Source organism: Bicyclus anynana, chromosome 4, assembly GCF_947172395.1.
Source record: "Bicyclus anynana chromosome 4, ilBicAnyn1.1, whole genome shotgun sequence".
In the NCBI taxonomy this organism is placed as follows: domain Eukaryota; kingdom Metazoa; phylum Arthropoda; class Insecta; order Lepidoptera; family Nymphalidae; genus Bicyclus; species Bicyclus anynana.
Window position 1 is genome coordinate 4,023,821 of NC_069086.1, and position 24,688 is coordinate 4,048,508.

At 35.6% G+C, this 24,688-nt stretch overlaps 2 protein-coding genes across 2 annotated transcripts in view; both read left to right on the forward strand.

The window, feature by feature from the left end:
* Positions 1 to 24,688, forward strand: part of LOC112058557 (60S ribosomal protein L10a) — a 363,530-nt gene that overhangs the window by 302,089 nt on the left and 36,753 nt on the right. The gene's annotated exons all lie outside the window — the stretch shown is intronic.
* LOC112043301 (proteasome subunit beta type-6) lies at positions 22,201 to 24,656 on the forward strand. The gene is made up of 4 exons (XM_024078639.2): positions 22,201 to 22,351; positions 22,490 to 22,766; positions 23,766 to 23,900; positions 24,333 to 24,656. The coding sequence occupies exons 2-4, from the start codon at positions 22,505 to 22,507 to the stop codon at positions 24,608 to 24,610; spliced, it is 675 nt and encodes a 224-aa protein (XP_023934407.2). The 5' UTR covers positions 22,201 to 22,351; positions 22,490 to 22,504; the 3' UTR covers positions 24,611 to 24,656.

The window sequence follows — 24,688 nt, forward strand, 5'->3', positions numbered from 1 at the left end:
TATCTATCTATCTATCTATACTTATACTTATAATATATATCTATACTTATAATAAAACTGTAACACCGGACAATCGTACCAGAAAGCACAGTCTTGATCGACCCCCCAATAGGTGGATCGAGGACATCAAGCGTGTTGCAGGGAGCCGCTGGATGATGGTGGCTCGAGACCATCTTGAGACAATCTCGAGACTCGTGGAGATTGAAAATCCATGTATAAGAGGCGTAAATCCAACAGTTGACGTCCATCGGCTGTTAATAATGATGGTGATGATGAAAGAAACTCATATACACACTCTTTTTTTTGACACTCGTGTAAAAAATAAGGTATATTCTTTAGTATAAATGTACCTACTCTTCAAAATAAATTCTCTGAATTACTTCGTCCAGTAAGCACCATACAAAACATTTTAACTGCATTTATCAGAAATGATTTCAATAAAAGTAATACATTATCGCTCTAAAATCGAACAGTTATTGTCGCCTGACCCAAATCCTACGGATGTTGCAGATTCATGAAACGCGGAAAAAAAACTTAAAAAGAATTCGGTTTAACTCCACATAAAAACAGAACAGAACAGCGACGCTATGGAGTCATATGATCAGTTTATGGTTATTTCGAATCGAATTCTCGGATTCTGATGTAGATAGAGTATGGAAATTAACTTGATTCTCTACACACCATAGACACCTAGTTGAGAGCAGATTTCAGTAAAATGACGTTCAAGAACCAGTATAGCTCACTTTATTAAGGCCGACAGTTTGTCAGCCCATGCTCCTACCATTGGTGGGTACGATACCAATGGAGTTTGTACTGTGGTGGCTTTGGTACGAAGCAGGGTATACGAAGAGAAATCATGTCTCCAGTCGTCAGACCAATAGTTTCGAGATACCCTTTTTTAAAGAGTTAGAAACCCTTGAAGTTTTATCTCTCACGGTGTTTTCCGAAGAGTTGCCACGACGCTAAGTCACTGATGACATTGGACATTATTTATCATATTATTCAGAGGAAAACCTGAATAATACGCTTTGTACTTGGATGGTTTCAATGGTCTAGCTCTGGACCCTTCAAACCGGCTACCTCCCAAATCCACCGCAGGCCGTACCCTAATTGGCTACCGTATTTTCTTTTGATATGAGCATGGGCTGCCAAAATTTCAGATTTAAAATGACGAAAATCTGGCCATTACATGCCCTTAATTCACTAGTCAACGATCCTAAAGAAGTAAAGAACAATTTTAAAAGTTTGGATAAAGAACACTGCTCCACGGACGTCGCATTCTACATACACCTCAAATAAACCTATGAATCGGCGTCTGAATGAAAGAATGCACGTTTTTTCACGGTCCGTGCTGACGCAGGTGTCTTTACGCCGCAAAAAGTTACAAGACCTGCTTAACACACATTTTTAGTACAATAGCTCCGCAAACGCAGTCTAAAATGGTAACCCACTTATTTTTATTTGCCATTTTATAGCATACCGTACTTTTTTTAACTTACGAGACTATATGGATAGATTTTGGTTTATTTTGAGAGGAACAGCTGACGAACTGGCACGCTTATGAAAAAAAAATTAGAAAAAAGCTAAACAAGTACTAACTAGCTTTAATAAAATATAATATTTACATATACGAGTACATATACTGCACATGCTCCCTTTACCCACGTTCTATTTCAAACTATTCCTTAATCTGGGTAAATATATGTGTCTCAATATAAATCCAGATTCGTACAGCCGTTATTAGGTTAGTAGTAAGTAAAACTTAGACAAGATGTTACTAACTGCTAATGGGAGGTCGTCTTTTACTTAACGATACTAACTTTCCTTACTTATTTTTTTTTTGTACGTAATTAACATTAAAATTCGAGTGATTCAAAAAACTTCCAAAAGTTTTTTCAAATCGTAGAAATGCCTTTTTTACGGCTATGCAAAAATAATTACAAATGGAATTCAAAATTAAAAAAAATAACGTAAAAACCACAACCCTGCAAATTTTGTTCATAAATCACTCATCAAAGGGCGGCGCTAACGTTTCTAAACTACCTTTTTAATGCTACTCACAAATGAACGATAATTTGTGATTTTTCACACACTCCCACCCCTATGCTTGTCTATTAAATAGTAAAAGATCTACAATCAATCTCTTTTTTTAATTTCTATAGAAGCTTTATTAAGTTCAGAGTCCTTTTGAATTTCGAATTATGTGAAATTAACGTGTTTCATTACACCTTGTAGATATTAATTATTTTTTGTCTTTTTACGGAATAAAAAAAATATAGAAAAGTCCTCAAAAAATATTTTAAAAAAATAAGCAGGTTACTATTTTATTTTTCCGGAGTAACATGCCCGGTATGCCATATGGTCGAATAAACCACCTTACTTAGCCGGCATTTAATAAAAAAAAGTAATTTAAGTAAAAACGCAAAGAGGCGGTACCTACAGACCGGCACGCTTCAAAACCCCATATAGGTTTGCGTATTTTTTTCCACTTCGTTTTCAAGACAGCTGTTGTTTGACCACTCATAGACCATAGAACAGATTTTTTTGGACAACGGTCCATGTTAGACGATACTATGATTCAAGTGGTTTCAAAAAAATTTATACATACCTTGTAATAAAGAGAGCCGTGATAGCCCAGTGGATATGACCTCTGCTTTCGGAGGGCGTAGGTTCGAATCCGGTCCGCAGCAGGCACCTCTAACTTTTCAGTTATATATGTATTTTAAGAATATTAAATATCACGTATCTCAAACGGTGAAGGAAAAGCATCGTGAGTTTTGTTTCGACGCGTTAGTGATATACCTATAGGAATTTTATATATATACTTAGTATAAAATCTTTGACCGAATATCGTAAAAAATGACAACCAGAAGCAGCTAATAATTTAGTTTGGTAGGTATAATGGTAATGTTATAAGACGTGCGTTATATAAAGAAGAGTAAAACCGAGAAAGCATCCCATAAAAAACTTCGCTGAAAATTAAAATGAATTATCTTTTATTAAATCTTAAAATATTAATTTCGGACTAAAAACCAGTTTATGGTCAAAAATGGAAAAGCTCTATAACGACCTGTTTTATCATTTACATAGATACCTAACCACACTAGCAGAGATAAAATACAAAAAAACAAACATTTTATTTGTTGAAAAACCAAAACGTTGCAAAAAAACCCATCTTCCAGAGTTAATCCAAGAAACGCGTTCACAAATACATTATTGGAATAAAAATCGATTTCACCCGCTTCTCGGAAGAGAATGCGACACTTGCTTAATCTTCCCGCAGATGCTCTATTATTCCGCGACACGTGTTTCGTTTGTTTTTTGAGAATCTCTGACAAATAAATCTGTTGTTACTTTAATATTTTAGCAAAAACATCGGCTGGGGTTTGGTAAAAAAAACCGCGTAAGCCTATAACGCCTTCCACGTGGCACGAAACTGTTTAAATTAAGTATCAGATGGGTAACCTCGTTGATTGTGGTTGGCCTGTACCGTAACGGATTAGATAGTCCTGAATTCGAATGCAAAATCGAGCTGAACTGATGTGTAAGTTCTAAATTTACCTTTTTATAATATAGACAATCATCATCATTAACAGCCGATCGATGTCCACAGCTGGACATAAGCATGGACTTCCAAACACAACGATCTCGTAGTCGCCAGCATCCAATGGTCCACTGTGAGCTTAGAGTGACTTTAATATATATTTTATTTCAAAGGGGAATTTCGAGAAAGAGGTGAATCGCCGTATCCAGCTCGGCTGGGCAGCGTTCGCGAAACTCCGCACCATTTTTTGTCCGAAATTCCTCAGTGTTTGCTTGACATACGGATCCGAGACTTGGTCGCTAACTATGAGCCTTATTAGAAGGCTCAAAGGCACTCGGCGGGCGCCAGTTATGCTCGAAGTTTCTCTGCGTGATCGTATGAACAGAAATGTGGAGATCCGCAGAAGAACCAAAGTCACTGACATAGCTCAGCGAGTCGCAAAGTTGAAGTGGCAAAATTGAAGTGGCATCGGCGAAGAGCCGATGGACATTAGGGTCCCAAGGTGTTGGAATGGCGACCCCGCACTGGCATGTTGGTCGACCCCATACAAGGTGGCTGTATGGGGTCCATCGGCTGATAAGGGTAAGGTAAGGGTGTCTTTGACTCTGTAACAATTACTATCATATGTTAATGATCATGACAAAGACCAACGGCTTAACGAGCTCGAACGACTTTAAGCCGATGGGTTTCCAGCCCGTCAGGGCCACCATCATTCTACTCGTGTATTTATATTCCCATGAAGAATGTTTGAATATTTTGTTATTGGAAAAAAGAAAATTAATGAAAAATCAAAAAGAAATTCCTCTTTAATCATTAGGTAAGAATTAGTTTCGAGTAGGTACGACAACAGTCGAAAGACGGTGATCGACTCTAATGACCTTAGTTATAGGAAAAACTATATAGATTGAACGTAACTTTTCACACAAAGAAAACGCAACACCGAGATTTTCCTCAGCCATTATATCTTTCTTTTTTATTTGTGGAAATCAGAATGGCACCCCGTAAATAAACGTACAAACGTATTGGAAATTCAAATGAGGCCCGACTAATTTATGGCTGCGAACCCTCCCGGCCATTCCACCCTTGGATGCATAGATCACATTTATATACAGACTACATCACATACATCCCATGAACGTTGTTTAGTATGTTAGCCATTACTTTACATGGACTTTTCTTGAGATTAAATTACTGTACTGACTACCCAGTTATCTCGTCGTCATCAACCTTAGACCAATTATTGTATAGGACCTGCCTCGCTAGACGTTATTTTTCTGTCAAAGTATATGATCAACGATCTAATGCGATTATAGAAACTGTCTCTATAGAATCAATGTTAAATAGTTGTAATCGTGTTCGTTGGTTAAAGAGCTCCGTAAACATACCTTTTTGTGTAATTGAATTGTTTAAAAAACGGGCGAAAACTTCTAGTTTAGTATAAGATATATACTAAATCTAAGATCGTTTTCCTTAGAAAATGGCAGACAATTTTGTTCGTGACTATGAGTGCGATACAGGTCCTTCTATAATTGGTCTGAGTCATCAACCCATATTCGACTCACTGCTGAGCTCGAGTCTCCTCCCAGAATGAGAGGGGTTAGGCCAATAGTCCACCACGCTGGCCCAATGCGGATTGGCAGACTTCACACACGCAGAGAATTAAGAAAATTCTCTGGTATGCAGATTTCCTGACGATGTTTTTCTTCACCGTTTGAGACACGTGATATTTAATTTCTTAAAATGCACACAACTGAAAAGTTGGAGGTGCCCCGGACAGGATTCGAACCCACACCCTCCGGAATCGGAGGCAGAGGTCATTTCCACTGGGTTTCGCATTTACGAGTAGGTATATATTAGTGTGACAAGTTAGCCCTTGACTACAATCTCACATAATCAGTAAATGATGATGCAATCTAAGATGGAAGCGGGCTAACTTGTTAGGAATAGGTTGAAAATCCACACCTCTTTCGGTTTCTACACGACATCGTACTGGAACTCGTCTTTGCTGGTAGCGTCGTAACTAGCTAGACCTGGACCAATTAAGAAAACCTCAATCGGTTCAGCCGGGGATCGAACCGTCTTGTAAATCCACTGGGCCACGGAGACCGTCAAGGTTAAAATGGTAAAAGCTGTATAAAACCAAAATATTCCTAAATAGTTAATAAATAGTTAATAAAATTATCTAATAGTAATATTAAAGGAAAGCGCAGCGTTGGTCGATCCCCCACTAGGTGGACCGAAGACATCAAGCGGGTTGCAGGAAGCCGCTGGATGCTGGCGGCTCGAGACCGTTTTGTTTGGAAGTCCATGCAAGAGGCCTATGTTCAGCAGTGGACGTCCATCGGCTGATAATGATGATGATGAATGGTAATATTACCTGACGTTTCTAAGCCTAGATAAAATAAATGAACTTTGTCTTTTGACTTTCTGCTGAGTAGGACCATCAGGACCACAACACTAGCACTATATCCCTCCTCCTATTAAGGGGAAGGTTTGGCTATGTATATACTAGGTAGATACCTAACCTAACGTAATTATTTAATGGTGATAATGGTCAGACAGACTCACCGGTGTAAATTTGAAAAAATGTAACAAAAACGTGAATTTAAATTTAGTTTATTTCCGCATACCTAAAATAAAAACGACCTCTTTCGTTCACATGCTGTTTAAAAGAAATCTCATGTATCTGCTAGCTACGAATAGTTACAACAGAAATTGTGATACAAAAAATAAAAAGCTGCCCATACAGCAATTATTATTTTAAGTTGAATCCCTGTCAAGCGTTGTCGGGATTATTTATTTAAAAGAAAGTTTTTATTGTAAAAAGCGAGGAAAGGAAATGCAAAAACGCGTGTACGAAACCTACCTGCTTATTCTGTCCCTTTGCAGCCACATGCATACTATTTTAAACCATTGACTAAAAGGAAAAGATAGATAGATCGCTCGCGAACAATCTTCATTAGGAAATTGAATTTATAAAATACGTCGGTCCTTAGACCTCTTTAATCCAGCCATCATGTAAAATCCGTCTACTAACTGTAAAATTCACCTTTGTACATCAATTGTTTTTTGTGAAATCGTGATGAGTGACTTTTCGCAATTAAATATTAAGAAAATTTTATTTAACTTACCCTGTTAGTATTGGTTAAATTACGAAAACTAAAGAAGAACAACTTTCTGGATCTTCCTTCTGAAGATTGGCCTCTGGTCAATATTATTTTATTAATGCAATGCTATCTATATCATAAATTAAGGTTTTTAGACAGTTCTTTCAGAAAAGGCTTAAAAGCGGCTTGGCGCCGCTTTTAATCTGATTAGTAGGTATACCATGTTATTTAATAGCTTTTTAGTTCAGCGGGTACATTTCTGTAACTGTGAAGGTTAGTTTTTCTTATTTTTTTATAGTACAAAATTGAAATCACGTTGCTAACGTTAACTGAACTATCCATCCACCTCCAATTGCAAGAGCAACCATTGCCTTTAACAGGACATCATATACTTCAGATCGGAACACAACAATGCTGGATAGTAATTAAGGGTATTATTTTCCCGAACGAGCTCTATCACAAACAACTCTACTTACTAAACATACGAGAAGATTGTAGATCTATGTAATTCCTTGGCCCTAATTAGTAAATAAAAAATATTTAACATTTTTATTTTAATAATAAAAAATATTTCACATTCCTTGTTCTGTCTATCATTTATTTTCCTCTGTGTTCAAATATTATTCCAGTGATCATACGAAAAAATCACCATAGAGCATAGACATCCATCTTTAACGCGCGAAAAAATCTTTTGTCGATGCATTGCAATTTCTTTGTTCGGTTATAGATGGAAATTCAGAAAAAAAGCAAATTTAATCCTTTTAGTAAAAGGCTTTTGCCGTAGAGAAATGTTATACATAGTTATAATATTGAGTAAATGACCGAAGACAGTATTCTCTAAATCTTGAAATAGTTCGGAAGAGGAAAATTAAAAACCAAATAATAATATTGCATTCTCAATTTATTTCTATACCTAATACGCTCTTGTTTACCTATCTCACAACTTAGGAGCGACATATTTAGATAAAAAATTATTTTATCAATTAGCAAACATAACAAATGCAGAGGGCGTTATTGTATCAGTTGTAATTATTTAATTTATTTGGGTTACAAACATTAACACAACAAATATGATACGTCTAACCGAGCACCGATTGTGGCTAGTTCCTAAAAATGATTGGTTATCAAACCCTGAGACGTGACTTCTCGCGTGGACTCCTAGAATAAAAAACTATGCTAGAGCTCAGATTAATCAATAATATACAGCTGGAGCATACGGAACACGATGTTGTCGTACCCGTCACGAATACAAAATTCATTCAATTGTTTCAAAACAAAAGTAATACATTATCGAGTCAGTACGACACTAACCGTCCCATCAGTAATTTTCTATATTATTCAATAAAAATGGCGTCTTATGCTTTTAAATGTTTTAAAAACTGTTACTCCAAAACTAAAGAAATAAGGTGGAGTATTTTTTTAATGGTTATTATTGATTATTATATTAATTTACGTAAAATTGTTGTTAGTGTTAAATTTTGAAATACAAATTATGAAAAAAGATTGTTTATGCGGATGTCAAGGAGACGTGTGACTTTTGTTTTTTTTTTTCACCGGCTTCAGTACGCAGTTTGTAAAGACTCACTCTGGTTACTCTGTGGTTAGGAGTGTGTGCTTGAATAGTCTAAGGGGCAGGGTTTGAACTCGGATCCTGTCTGGTCCAATTCAAATCCCACTGCCGTTGAGCTATTAAGGCTAAGCTAGTGTGCCTTCAACAATTTTTTTTTAGTCGGAAATTATATAGCATTCTGTGATAACTCGGAAGTCAAAAGAGGATTTTTCTCCTCCTCAAAAAAAAAGTGATCTACATAGAGCAAACTTTACATAAATGATTATGACGTCCTCTGTAGTTGGGAATGACCTTGTTTATTATCAAGAGGGACTAGGTTCGATTTCCAACTAGGACTAATTTACTAAATTGGCTCATGTGTCGTCAGGTGATGGGTTTCTTCCTTGGCTAGCTATTACTCTACGATCTAAGATGTAAGTGTTCTCGAAAACACGAGTATATAAACCACAATCCTTCGAACACTAGACTGCTTTTTCGGTAGAAGAACCCCAATCTAACAACAGCGGAACAATAACAAGACAAAAGGACCTAACAGCATCATAAAGTGACCATATCAATATTAAAAATCTACTCTTATCCAATATATAGACCACTCTCAAACAAACTCCTTATCCACACCCAAACAAAGTTAAACAAGGCAGTTTGAAATACCTAGTTGAAAATCTCACAATTATACGTAATAAAAATTACATAAAACCCAAAAAGGGCGGCAGTTGACAACGTAATTAAAACTTTGAAATCCCATCAAAAACGGAACACAAAGTTTCACGTTGATTTACATTTTATAACTCAACTCTTTGTCACCGAGAAAAAAATAAAAAGAACGTCGTTCAAACAAAATGCAAATCCGGTCACAATATGCAAATATATTTATTTCAACGACAAAGCACGACCAGCCGACGCTTCGGCCCATCGTAAAAAGCTTTAGGACGAAAACAATAGAAGTGTTCTATATATTGCAGAGAAAACGGTATTTTTCGGACAGCGGGGATAAAAAAGGGTTGACCAACCGACAGTTTTTGCGAACGAAATCCTTTTAACTTGATTAATGGACAAAGGTATTAAAATTTGTTTAGTTAGGACCGTTTTCTATGGTGAGTATAAAATAACGGTGCCCTAAGTGCATTCATCTCGCCGTTGCAGCTTCTAAGCTCTTTTACATAACTATTTTGAAAGATTAACAAAACTTTTCGTGTTTATATTTTTTTTAATAGATAATAGAGCTTTTTGACATTTGTCATACATACCTAGCTTACATACTGGATATTTTCTGTCACACAAAAACTGTCTTCCGATTTCGTATAATCTATTGTCTATTTTTAGATTATGATAACTATATAATAGTACGAGCAATGATGTTAAATACTGTTAGATGTGTTACTAGCGCATGAAAAATGAGGCGCTCAAAAGAGGAATTTTATACACAACTCAATCTTAGTTGTGGTCAACAACGAACGTTATTTAAACAAATAATATCTAAATATCGTCTACGATTTTGTACGGACGTAACCGATCTAAAGTATAAAATTATCATTGAGTACCAGTATACGTATATATTTAGTACTTAGTAGATATATTTTGTACGATTATACTGTAACATAAACTGCTTTTGTTTCATTCATGAAGGGATCATAGTAAAAAAAAAAAAATTCAAAGTGAAAAAAATCGCAGCCCGAATATATATTTGAAAGCCCCTAAAAAATACTAAGTATAATAACCATATCTGTCGGTATCATCAAAAAATTATAATAAGCTAATAAAGATGTTTTTTATTGTATTTATTATGTAGAATATTCGGTAAATATAATTAAAAAAAACTCGAACTTCATGTGAAAAAAATGGCACGTGTATTAAAAGTATTTTAAGTTTTAATTAATGTTTAATTCATTCACATTATAATTTAACGTAATGTTAATGAGTTTATGTTTTTTTTTTGTATTTCACACACTAACTTTTTGTATTATTCTTTATCTACTTTAATTTTAATATTTTAGAATAGATATTTAATATTTGAAATAAAGACAATATGTTTAAGTATTTAAACGTTTACATATCACGATAAAAGGTAGAATATAAAAATCTATCCTTTTAACAAAACTATATATATTTTTTTTAATTTCATATCTATCCGTTTAATTGTAGTTTATAAAGAATAAATTAATACATAATTAAATAAATCACCTCCATGATTTACCTTTTTTTTCTATCTAATATATTTTTATTGAAGAATTTATTTTGGCAGGCTCATGATTGAGGGCCTCGTACGGGTTCGAAACTACTCGGGCAATTCGACAATAATCACGTAAGATTAGCCTTATTTATATCTATTGCATTGACCTACAAAGAATATCAAAAAATCTAAAACAGTCGCGTGCCAAATAAAAAGCTCCCTACGATACAAAATAACGAAACTTGAAAGTTCAATTGTAAAAAACTAACCCCTCGTTGATATCTCAAAGAGGGTCGGCTTCCGGGACACTGACATTACACGCCCTGGAATAAAAACACGCACGCGAACGCCAAAAAACCTGGAATTGTTTAGTGCAACGTTTTAAGTTCCCCTCAATATGTCGACACTTGACCTTTTTTACCGCAGTTTTTTACACGTATCATTCGATAATTGCATGTTTTGGTTTGCGGTTGTCAGGTTTTGGTTAATAATTGTATAATTTGGGTTAGTTGTAGTAAATTTAGAATTTAACTAGCGGACGCTATTATAATATTATTGTGATGTGATACCCGAGTAAAGCCGGAGTGGGCCACTATGTTTTTTTAAACAACGTTCACAGTTTTTCTGTAGGTGTATTGGTATCAGCATTGCACTCGTGCGAAGCCGGGGCGGGTCGCTAGTTATACATATAAAACTTCCTTTTCAATCAGTCTATCTATAAAATAAACCTCATCAAAATCATTTGCGTAGTTTTAAAGATTTAAGCATACAAAGGGATATAGGGAAATCCCTTCACTATCACTATGTAGTGAGGGCACTGGGTAAAAGTAGCTTGATTTTCGATGTCCGCAGCCAGTCATGCTGCAAAAATAAAACCAGGGTCCATAAAAAAATTTTGGATTTCTTTTTTTACTTCTCTTGCTAAAAACGTTAATTTGTCAGCTTAGGTACGAAAGTGGATAATATGAAATATCATTTCGAATTCTAGTGATTCTTTTTACCAACAAAAATGTCGTTTTTCATTACTAGAATAATCATGAATGAAAACGAAAAGCCTAAGCTACATTTGAATAGGCAATATTTTTAAATATTTAAATTAATAAAAATCGCGCGCGAGTCATGGTTATCAGGTTGTTTTAAGTTATTAAAATTAAAAATATTAATAAACTTAGCATTTAAGGTTAGGTAGTAGGTACTAATTAAGACTAAGTAGCTTATACAAAATGATAAAACGAACTAATTTTCCTCAATTATTTCCTACAATAGCCGTGATTTACATAATGTAAGCTGTATAAAAAACGTGAATTCATATTTTTTTATGAAATTCATTTTTATTTTAATTCATGCACAGGTATCCTAATAAATGTTTTGTATTTTACTGGCCTTTGTCAAGGTACTCTGCTCCCACTTATTTAATAGTGTGCATAATTGTTAATTGTAAATGTTAAAAAATGTTTTCCTTGGTTAGTTTTTTTTATAATTAAAGAACCAAGCAGGTGGCACACCTGATGGTTAGTGGCATTGCCTATAAACAGAGCAACACTTCAAAGGGCTTGCAAGGAAACGTCTTACAAAGCCCACAAAGTTTCAGGCATGCTGTTACCGTTAATAGTCTAAGATTTTTTATTATTATATTTATTAAGATATTAATAAATACGACCAATATTTCCATTTCCCTCCAACTAGTCGGGAAATACTGTATTAGGAGTGGGTACGACAATAGACCAATGGGGCGGGGATCGAACCACCACTGCTCTTACCGTTGAGCTATTGAGGCTTTTTTATAAAGCCGTGATAGCCTAGTGGATATGACCTCTGTCTCCGATTCTGGTGGGTGTGGGTTAAAATCCGATACGGGGCATGCACCTCCAACTTGTGTGCATTTTAAGAAATTCTAAAACGTCTCTAAAACGTTGAAGGAAAAACATCGTGAAGAAACCTGCATACCAGAGAATTATCTTATTTCTCTGCGTGTGTGCCTGTCTGCCAATCCTTCTATTTTCCTCATTCTGAGAGGAGACTCGTGCTCAACAGTGAGCTGAATATGGGTTGTTAATGATGAATGTTAGTTTAATCAGAAGTTTTTAGGTAACCTACTTGCAAGATATTTTTAAACATACTGAGTTATCTATACTAATATTATAAAGAGGTTAAGTTTCTGGTGTTGTTTATAGAAAGTCATAAGCTACATTTTATCCCCGTATTCTCACGGGAACGGGAATTACGGGTAGTTCTTTCCCAAACAAGCTGTCACAAAAAGCTCTACTACATACCTACGGATCTCCTTAAGCGGCGCCCCGCATATTTTTTAAGCATCCCTTAAAAATAATTTTAGGGTGTCATTATCATTTTCCCGTGTCGTCTATCCTCCTGCCATAAAAAGACCCCCAACAGAAAGAGATCAATTGTCGAAGTGTAGTTTAAAAACTGAGGGGCCTTTTTATCTCATTTTTTACTTAATGGGCGTGTAAAAAGTGGTTGGTTTCAAAATACGTTTATTATAGGGTACTAAGTACCGACCTGTTACTATAATGCTTTTTGAGGGAGCTTTTTTGTATTATGTTGGTTGTACTTTATTGCAATGTTAAAAAAAATTGCTATGGACTATTGTCGAGTCAATTATTAGTTTATCGCCTCCAAAAAATGCTGCAATCTATGAAGGATTTAATTGTACTTCTCGATTACATTATATCAAATAGCGGACATAACCATACCCTTCAGACACAGCATTGCTGCACGAAGGTTTTGACGGCCTCCGTGGTGGTGGTAAGCGAGGTGGATTTACAAGACAGAGGTCCTGGGTTCGATCCCCGGCTGGGCTGATTGAGGTTTTCTTAATTGGTCCAGGTCTGGCTGGTGGGAGGCTTCGGCCGTAGCTATTTACCACCCTACCGACAAAGACATACAGCCTAGCGATTTAGCGTTCCGATACGATGTCCTGCAGAAACTGAAAAGGGTGTGGATATTCATCCTCCTCCTAGCAAGTTAGCCCGCTTCCACCTTAGATTGCATCATCACTTAGCATCAGGTGAGATTGCAGTCAAGGGCTAACTTGTAAAGAACAATAAAAAAGGTGGAAACGCACCAAAGACATCATATTCATATCCTTCCTAATAATATTATAAAAGCGAAAGTTTGTATGGACGTTCGTTTGAATGTTTGTTACTCTTTAACGCCGCAACTAAAGAATCGATTAGGATGAAATTTTAAATGAAATAGTTGTTACTCTGGATTAACACATAAACTACTCTGTGTCAAAAAAATACATGGTTTCCCGATATTTGCGAAAACTGTTGGTTATGATAGTACGAATGACGCCGAGACTACTGAACCGAGTTAGCTGAAATTTGGAATGGAGCTAGATTATATATAACCTGGATTAACACACGGACTTTTTATCTCGAAAAAAGTAGCCTGTGTCTTTCGTGGGTAACATCGTGAGAAGTATCTAATGTGCTAATGCTAACTAAATATAAACGCTTCGAGGAAGCAGCCATCATATTAGTCCCGGACGAGCTCCAACTAAAATAAAAATGATTGCAACTTTTTTCCAAAACGTATCTTATCGTTATCATAGAGATATCAAGTTACAATAATTTGGCAAGACACCTGCCGATACAACCAACAAACACAAGACACAACAACACGTCCTACAAAATGCCGCCCTGGGTCCACCAACCAAAGGTGAAGGCATTAAGCCTCATGCAGTGGCGTCCATAAGGTTATCAATTAGGGTATGCATTAGTAAGTAAAATTAACGAATTTGGGCAAATCTGTACTTAATTAAGCATTAAGAAAAACATCTCTTAGGGTAATCAATTTAATGCATGTATGAAGTGCACGCCTCCTACCTTTCCTTACCTTATCAGCCGATAGACGTCCGCTGCTGAACATAGGCCTCTTGCATGAACCTCCAAGCACAACGGTCTCGAGCCGCCAGCATCCAGCGACTTCCTACAACCGCTTGATATCCTCGGTCCACCTAGTAGGGGGTCAAGACCAAGACTTTGGTTCGTCTGCAGATCTCCTCATTCCTTATTCGATCACGCAGAGAAACTTTGTGTCACGCTGAGTGACTTTGAACCTTTTAATAGTCATAGTCAGCCACTGGCCTCATGTACCTGTAATTTACCTCAGCATACCCTTCAGACACGTCTATGACGCTTGATGGTAGAAATAACACAGAACATAATATTAGAAAGCGCTAAAACTAACGCTTTGAAGAACTAATCATCATGCTAGTGTTTTCCCGGACGATCTGCTACTAAAATGAAAATGATTGCAACTTTTTTGCAAAACGTAACTTATCGTTATCATAGATATATCATATTACAATCATCTGGCAAGACACGTGGCGTTACAGGCAACAAACACAATTTATTGCACAATTGAGTTTTCAATCCTTAAAAACGAAAACCAATTTCACGTTCAATACAATACAGATATCTTTATTACTTAGATCACTATCAGGCTTTGGTCATTGCCAACATCAAGATGTGAAGTAATCCGTTATTTTCAAAAAGTTATGTTGAAAAAGTCTTCGGTCAGTCAACAGGGCTTAAGCTCCTTTGTATGAGTTTTTCGACTCCGTTCCACAATACCGAATAATCTCCAAAAAGTGACCCCAAAGTGCTCGGGATAGGGACCCTGAATACCGTCGACTGTTCCATAAAAAAATCTTTCAAATCGCGTATTTAATGTGAATATTTTTATGTACCATGTGTATGTACAGGCTGTAAGGATTTAAAACATTTTTTTAAATTTAAAACACTTTCCGAATTCGCAAAAAAATAAGAATTTTCTTTTTTGTTGTTTATAGATGAATGTGTAAAGTATTTGAAGAGATATTTTTAGAGTTGTCCGCTGCACGTGCTTTATAGAAGTGCGATCGTTCCTTAAAGAAGACTTCGGGTGATAAATTGATAATATTTATCTAAGAGACTGTAAGGATCTCTATCAGACCACTGCCGATTTCTCAACTGTTGCTAAGATTTTTCGAAAGCTAGAATCTTTGATTATATATAATTAATCAAAGCTATAAATATCTAATAATGTGATTTTTCGTAGACAGTTCCAAGGTTTGAAACGCGTAATCCGAGAAAATATTCCTGGTAGTTATTAGCCATGTGTGATTTGATATAGAAAATATTCCTGGTCGTTGTCAGCCATGTGTGACTTAATATATTTTTTAAAATTTCAGATTGATATTTTACTATCCCCCTGTATATGCACAATGTGCGTGATGGGTGCCCACTCCATAGTGTCGGAGCAGCTTGTCCCCGCACAATACCATAAAGGATGGACGCATGTCCACACACCTGCGTGCAAAAAAATGTTGCAAAAACTCCTCTAGAACAAATACCCGAATACCAACCGCCTTACTTGTTAGAAGATACCTATTTAACTAATGCTAGTAATTAATTCAGTTGGGGTATGTCTTAACATAACCTAACTAAACTTACGAAAAAGTAGGTATTTAGGTAAGTAGTATATGCACAACTTCGACCGTTCTCTATGAAGAAACTTAACTTAGTTATATCGTAAATATATTTGGCTGAATTCAGCCATGTAAAGTATGATTTAACATAATATCATCACCATATTAAATTGATTTAACATATCAACAGATTAACATAATTATATGAGAACAGAGAGAATCTCATCAAAGTAAACCTACTATTTTAATTACCTGCTTACCAGCTTGGTAGGTAATAAAAACAACATAATATGATTTTGTTTTACTGCTAGGTAGGTACATAAATATGTGTATTTTGTAAGAAAGGAGAAACTGCTCTGGTAGGAGTAGGTATATGTATAAAAAGTTCACTAAAATAGGTATGTGCATGTAGGTAAATTCATATATGCCTACGAGTATATTACTATATTCTTTACGTATTTGTTGTGTCAATGTAGAAAAAGGTGTAAAAACCATGTCTCGATCGAAGTCAATAAATTGAAGTCATTAATTAATTAAACGTCGAACGCTATCTAATCTAAAACTTAGTACAAAATCCAAGAGAAATATAACATGAGCGAACTGCCAACGCACGCTGGATCAATATTGCTCGCCGTTTCATCACGTCGATGGGAAAAAAGAGGAGAAAAAATACATAACTTTTTAGGGGCCGGCCTCCCTGCGGTCTCGTGCCACCCCGCCCTTCCTCGCAGCCTCCAGAGGGGGATCTATCTTAAAAAAAAGAACAAAATATAAGCGCGAGCTTCGGCGCGTGCTTACAATGGCCCCGCTATAAAATATCGTATCAAATTTATATAAAGGGAAGTACCTTAGGAAGCAGCAAAAAACCGGCTCTTATTATGAATGGAATTCATAGGGGTTGAAATAGTCTACGAGAGAATTTATCGCGAATTTAACGTATGTTTAGAAATATGAAACACCTACGTCAAAGAACTTTTATACGTGGTGAATGGATTTCCTTTGACGCTTGGAAATTGAAAAGTGTGGCAAGGAACATGGCAAAGTAGAAGCCAAACAAATAAAAAACTTTTATGAACTCTATCGGGAAATATAGGCAGCCTACCAATGGTTTTCTAATGTAAAAGCTTAGTAGGAACTCACTATTCAACTATTCAATCAGGTAGGTACTTTATTGGGATATTAAGGAAGTTTTCAACCACCGGTGTAGTTATAAGGGGTGCTATTAGTTTAACTTTTCGTGTGTCTACGACACCGTAGCTTCTAAATGAAAGGAATTGCAATCATACTGTTTGTTTTTTTTTGTTCGAAGGCTGACGTTATCAAGAGGATCATAGGTCTTAGCTAGATAAGATTCGATAAACCAAGCCCAAGTTAATCCCAAAATCCCCTTTTCGGCTCTCCAGTTAAATGCGCAAATATTCAGAAAGTAGACCTAAACCAAAAGTTGACTTGAACTCTACGAGTAGTCACTATAAAACAATAAGAATATACATATTCTTATTGTTTTATAGTGAATAGCGGACGCCCGCGACTTCGTCCGCATGAAACTCGATGTAAATTTTCATCTACCCCTACCCAACCCTACCTAGCCCTACCCTACATCTACCCTACGACGATTCGAAAGTACCACGACACGTTTCTTATATGTATATACCTTACGCACCCCCGCGTACTTCGCAGAAATCGTACCTAATATTTTAATTTCGCTATTACTTCAAAACCTAACGTCCAATTTGAATCATTCTAAGACCAAATATTATCTACATAAACTGTACTTAGTGATGAAATGATGTATTTTGATAAGTATTTATAGAATAAGTAAAATAAATGCGAATATAATCCTAAAAAAAATAAAATTTTTAATAAAAAAATTATTGTTGTGCCTCACTCGACATAGATAAGTAAAGTGTGTCGCGGACTTTAATTGCAACATTTCATGGTTCTATCTATTATAGTTTAGGCAGCGTACGCAAAATAAGTAACTTCTCTGGTAGAATTTTTACACCTTGTGTCCAAAATCCCAAATATCTTGCGGAACTCTATTTTTTTTCCAAAATAAAATTCAGCCTATGTTACTTGTGGATAATGTAGCTTTCGAATGGTGAAAGAATTTTTAAAATTGGTCCTGTAGTTTTTGAGCCTATTCATTACAAACAAACAAACAAACAAACAAACAAACAAACAAACAAACAAACAAACAAACAAACAAACAAACAAACAAACAAACATACAAACAAAGTTTTCCACTTTATAATATTAGTATAGATATGAGATTATGCTCACCTCGACCTACTCGTATATCTGAATATATACCTAAATTTAAACAATATATATACCTAAATATACGCATATTAAAAGAAAACCTTCAAAACAAATGAACGTCAATATAACTGAAATTAAGAATTATCGTAATCATCATCATCATCATATCAGCCGATGTACATCCACTGCAGTACATCCATCGATCAGCTCTTCTATGTGCCCCGCCCATTGCCACTTCAGTTTCGCGACTCGTTGAGCTATGAAGACGAAACAAGCTTTCGAAATTAAGAATACAGAATGCTAACAATTTATTATGATTTTCCCAACTGCCGAAAAAGGTGACTAAAGTAATGTAAGCTAGTGATATTTTTATTGTAATTTTCATCAGCTCGAGTCTCCTTTTAGAATGAGAGGGGCCAAGGGTAGGTATAGGTAGGGTATACCTACCACGCTGCCCTAATGTGGATTTGCAGACTTCACACACGCAGAGAAATAAGAAATTTCTCAGTTATACAGGTTTCCTCACGATGTTTTTCCTTAACTTAATTTAATTAATTTTAACTATTTAATTTCTTAAAATGCACACAACTGAAAAGTTGGAGGTGCATACCCCGGACCGGATTCAAACCTACACTACACCCACATATCCACTGAGCTATCACGGATAACAAAATATTAATTAGGTACAATATAGACCGATGTAATTCTTAATCTTGTGCTATTATTATCATTATTGTATCGACATCGAGGCTTTTAAAAACCCCGTCAGCCGTTAAGCGTTAACCAGCAACCGAAAATGGACAACCATTGAGTTGACAATCAACGGAAACTGCCATCATCTCGTCACAAAGCGTGATCGAAACTTAAAATACATTGTAATATGGAAAAAAATACCAACATCTGGCCATTGTCTCGCGCGGGGGAGTCTCGATAAAGTGGAATAAAATAAATAAAATAAAATATAACAAAACGTCTCCACCGCACCGCGCACGCGTCATTATTCAAGTACGATTGACAGCTACTTCCATAGGACGGGGATTCCACATAATAATACGCCTACTTATTGCTCCTGAAATTGTACTGCGGGAATGGTTTTGATACTTGAAGTCTACAGAATAGATGTTACTAAGCTGAAAAATATCCTTTATGCAGTGGACTTTGCCGCCCCCCTTTTTTAATTATTACCCTTAAGTTTTTTTTATTATTGAGAAAGAATACAATATTACTTATTACTACTAGTATATAAGTACAACTTTACTCTAAATATAAAATATTTTGCTTAACGGTCCTAATTTATATCGTCCAATTTATTGAAAATGAAGATAAACTTCCACAGCTTCAGAAGAAGCTACAATAGGATTAGGAGTCAGGAATACGAGTAGATATAAGAGGAAATAGCCAACCAAGCGAGCCTAAGATTCCAGGCTTTGAAGAGGCATATTTAGCTACTAGATTTTGACTAATGAGTTTTAATGACGCATGCACATTTTTTTAATGGACTAAATCATGAAGCTTGCTACCACCCCCCATCGTATACCGTCCGGGGCAAGTTTTCACCTTGACCTTACATTGTTACGCCACAGCACTGCATATCGGGTATACTTTAAAAATAATTTTAATACATAAGGAATTATATCCCAAATAATGAAATAAGGAATTAAATAAAAAGAAAGAAGTATCTTGTATTCTTAATATTTTAATATGTCTATAGAATAAATAAAACTCGCATGCCACGCTATTTATCGCAAAATACTGAAAAGATTTTCTCATAGCTATAGGTATCTAATTTGCTAACAATTCATCACAATACACACGAAAACTTGACAATAATCGCAGTTTAATAAATTGGTCTTCTTGGATTAATAAATACGTCTGTTAATACTTCTCAGAGAAACAAAAATAACAAAGAGGAAAATAGTAAATACTTACCTACTTTGAAATTGTTGCATGATCGTTGTTCAACATTGTCCTATGATAAAGGTAATTGACAAATATTTGTAGCATTGGCGCCTCGTGAGATAACTACCTATATATATACTATTACTACTACATATAATGTACTATTTGTAAGGCAAACACTCCCCAAATTAAATAACACACTATCTTTTATTACTGAGAATAATACTAAGAAAACAATAGTAGACGATAATAATAATTAACTGGTGACAGTAGATAAAATAAAAACAGTGGAACGTTCCATATACGAAGAAAGCAGTAAAATATCTACCTAAGTGTGGTCCTGTCATAATAGAGACCTAGCTATCCTAATTACCTAATAGCTACTAGCTAGCTAACGTGTAAATCTAAGATAACTCAAATCACTATTTAAATCGTTGTTAAGAATTTTTTATCAATGGAAAACCATATTATCAGCGAGTAACATAGCTTATATTTTATCTCTTCACGGGAACATCCACAATATTTTTGAAGACCTATCTATCGATATCCCGTACTGTTTGATAGACAGATATGATAGATAAAGTCTAGTGTTTCTATTTGATAGTAAGTATGTATTTAGAAAATAAATACTTCTTTTAGGTAAATAGTGATACCCATCTTTATATTTTAAAAGAGGAGTGGAAAAAGTAAACAAAATGAATCAAAAGTAAACAAAAATATCAAGACTGAACGGAGCTCTACAAAATCGACCAAGACGCTTGTCCTATCATTCTGAACGACGACGGTGGCGAATCGCAAACTTCATGAATAAATATAAATTCGATATTCCTTTTAAATAAAAATTTTCAAATAAAAAAGCGATTTATCAAAAACTTCTGCGCATTCATAGCGATATTTGAATGGTCTTTTATATTTTAAATAAACATCGATTTGGGATGACGAACAAAATGGTGCGTGCCGAATTGTAATATTTTTGTAAAGGAACGTTTTTAGTGGGACAAGAGTACTAATGAGTGGCGGACACCCACGCAACGATGATATGCAAGTTCTTTATTCTTTTATCATAAAGGTATCGACAAAAGTTTTCGCAAATGATTTGTAATATGAAGATAGGGAGGGACACTTTAAACCACCACTTGAAATTATGCTCGGATGTACTTCTATCATCCGCTAATCTCCATTACTTAGTACAGCGTAGTGGGTCTAAGCTAGCTATATAATTTAAAATTAATTTATTTAAATTAGATTAGGCCTATTAGTTTACTTTTCACGTCAAGCTATGTCATAATTTAATTTAATTATTAATTGGTAATTACTGTCGAAAATTAAAAATTAAAGTTACGAAGGTTCTAAAGCTCCTTGGTTCGACTTCGAGAAGAGCCCACAACAAACTCAGCCAAATAAACGTTTTTAATCGAACGTTATTAAGTTGGAAGACTATCACTCTTTAAATAGCTATTGCTAATTAGCTGTTACAGTTTTCCTTTTAATTTCATTACATACCCTCTTTTCGTGAATTTTTTTAAGTATACATGAACCGTTTAGCCAGTAGAGGGTGGGACACTTGACTCTAACAAAAATTAGCACATAAAAGCTTAATATTTTACAAATGAATCCCCAAATTGAAAATTAGTGGTAGAAGACGCCTCATATTATCTTTCAAAGACCTAACCAACAATACCCCACACTTTGAGATAAACGAGTTAAAACAAAATCATCCCCACATTACATGTAGGGGAGGTACCCTAAAAAAATATTTTTTAAGAATTTATTTTACAACTTTGGTTACATTTTTAATTTTCATACTCATGCTAAATTACAGCTTTCTAGTAACTAATAGTTTCTGCACTAAACCGCGGACGGATGGACAGACTGAGGGACATGGCGAAACTTTAAGGGTTCCTTGTGGAGTACGGAACCCTAAAATATGATATAAAAAATTACTTTTTTAGTATCATAGTACAGTTACTAAAGCTTAGTACATTTAGCATTTAAAACAAATTAAAAATATATAAATAAACAAACTCTTTCTAATTACTTACAGTTACAATCACAGTTTCAAATCACGAAATTAATTTCCAATTACCCTCCATGTCACTCGTCACTCTACCATGAACTATAATAATGGACTTAGACATAGAGAGTAGAGATGAGGTAGTAAGTGTGAAATTCAGTTCGTCATTCCTCTGAGACACGACAGAAGCTAGAACTCAGACCCGTAAAGCCAGATCATGAAAAAAAACATAATTGACAATGACATTGACATTTGACGTTCGTTTTGTACCAAAGCCGACAGTATCGTGACTTTCAAAAATTGATTGTTTTTCACAAAATAACTAAATTTCAAATAAAATAACGCTAAGTAAGTATCTCTAAGAAGTACTATACGTTGATAATTTTGTTAACATCATAAGAAATCCTAGATTTGTTGTGAAACTCAAGATCTTAAAACATCATTTACATTTGGTGTTAAATCTTCAATGCTGATCATTTATTGCAGTTTAATAATCAAACCATGGCTGCGTCAGTAGTGGACACTTATGCAGACCCGAACATGAGCTGGATGAACGCGCCCCACAGCACCGGCACCTCGATCATGGCATGCGAGTTCGACGGCGGGGTCGTGATCGGCGCCGACTCCCGCACCACCACCGGCGCGTACATCGCCAACAGAGTCACGGACAAGCTCACGAGGATCACTGATCACATATACTGCTGTCGCTCGGGATCTGCTGCGGACACCCAGGCTATTGCTGATATTGTTACTTATCATTTGAGTAAGTATCTTATATTGTAGTAACTGTCGACATACTTCTAGTTTGGCATTATGGAAACCTTTTCTCCACAATTGACACCAATAACAGAATAATACAATGAGCGGAGGATACAAAAGCAACACAGGCAGGCAGATCCATGAACTTTTGTGTATCAAAACTGGTGTATCAAGCCTGTTTATATTAACTATGGAGTTGCACAAATTACAAACTGCAATTGAAACACCATTCCAATCTGCTGTCACACTCACAGTTCTAGAATCCTGCAATGTCTCTAAAGAAAAAGTATTCTGAAGTTGAACATTATATAGTTCTGCCTAAACAAAACTAATTAATATTTGTTATGGGGAATATTCATAGCATACATCATACTAAACTCACAAACCATGATGATGCAGATGCTCTTAGTAATATAAACTTGACCAATTGCTTGATAAATCATTGAAAACAAAACCTAACTGTGGGGCATTTCATTGTCATCAACCCATATTTGGCTCACTGCTGAGCTCAAGTTTCCTCTAAGAATGAGAGGGGTAAGACCAACAGTCCACCACGCTGGCCCAATGCGGATTGGCAGACTTCACACACACAGAGAATTATCTCTAGTATGCAGGTTTCCTCACAATGTTTTCTTCACCTTCACTGATAGAGACACGTGATATTTAATTTCTTAAAATGCACACAACTGAAAAGTTGGAGGTGCATGCCCCGGACCGGATTTGAACCCACACCCTCCGGAATTGGAGGCAGAGGTCATATCCACTAGGCTATCACGGCGAGTGTTGCATGCAGAGTCGCTGTTTATTTAAATGAAATTGTAGAGTTAATCTTCTGTGCTTGTACATATGTATTTTGTGACTAAAGCTAAGGCTAGACTTGAAGACTTGAAATAAGACTTATTCCATGTTGGACTGCATCATCGCTTAACGTAATTCGTGATCACAGTAAGCACTAACTTTGCAAAGAATTAACATAAAATAATAATATAATATTGTGTTTCAGACTTCCACAGGATGGAACTGGGCGAGCCTCCGCTAGTTCAGACTGCGGCGGCCATCTTCCGTGAGCTGTGCTACAATTACCGCGACTCCCTTGTTGCTGGTATCCTAGTTGCAGGCTGGGATAAGAAAAAAGGAGGTAAAATACTTTCCTCTTTTACACAAAAGCTTTTGTTTATTTGTATAGAATGTATATGACCTATGTAGTGCCTGTTTGTAATTCTAAATGCATATTATATTAAGTAGGTAAATAATGGTGCAAATTTCTAAAAAATCCATTTTTAAAATTTCATGTTTCTTTGTTCTGGATTATCTCTGAAATGTCAAGGCCGATTTTGATACAACTTTCACAGCAGATAGAGAATTAAAGAAGTTAAAACATTTAATGCACCTTTATAAGTTTCTCCTGTACTATATTTTACTTATGACTGCTATTATCTATGAATATGTTTCTATCCCTCGGAACAGTACATTTTTGCAGGTTCTAATTATTCCATTGAAAATACCAATAATAAATGTATATAAAACATACTGGTCTGTCTGTAAGTACATATTATTTCTGTTTGAACAGGACAAATATACTCTGTCCCAATCGGAGGAATGGTTCAACGTCAAGCTGTCTCCATCGGTGGGTCTGGATCGTCCTATGTCTATGGTTATGTTGATGCCAACTTCAAGCCCAATATGAGCAAGGAAGAAGCCAAGAAGTTTGTCACCAACACTCTGACTTTAGCCATGCTGAGAGACGGCTCGTCCGGTGGTGTAGTCAGACTCGGCGTCATAACTGAAACTGGTGTAGAAAGACTGGTGATCCTTGGTGACCAGTTGCCAAAGTTCTATGAGGGTTGAGTAGGTTTCTGTGTCTAAGGTATTAATAAATTTTGCTTATAAATTCTGTGGACTTTTATTTTTAATCAATTATGATTT

Excerpts from the sequence above, each read along its gene's own strand:
- LOC112043301 (XM_024078639.2), top strand. The coding sequence starts at position 22,505 with ATGGCTGCGTCAGTAGTGGACACTTATGCAGACCCGAACATGAGCTGG. Across the intron at positions 22,767-23,765 it reads TATTGTTACTTATCATTTGA|ACTTCCACAGGATGGAACTG; the intron begins GTAAGTATCTTA and ends ATTGTGTTTCAG. Across the intron at positions 23,901-24,332 it reads CTGGGATAAGAAAAAAGGAG|GACAAATATACTCTGTCCCA; the intron begins GTAAAATACTTT and ends CTGTTTGAACAG.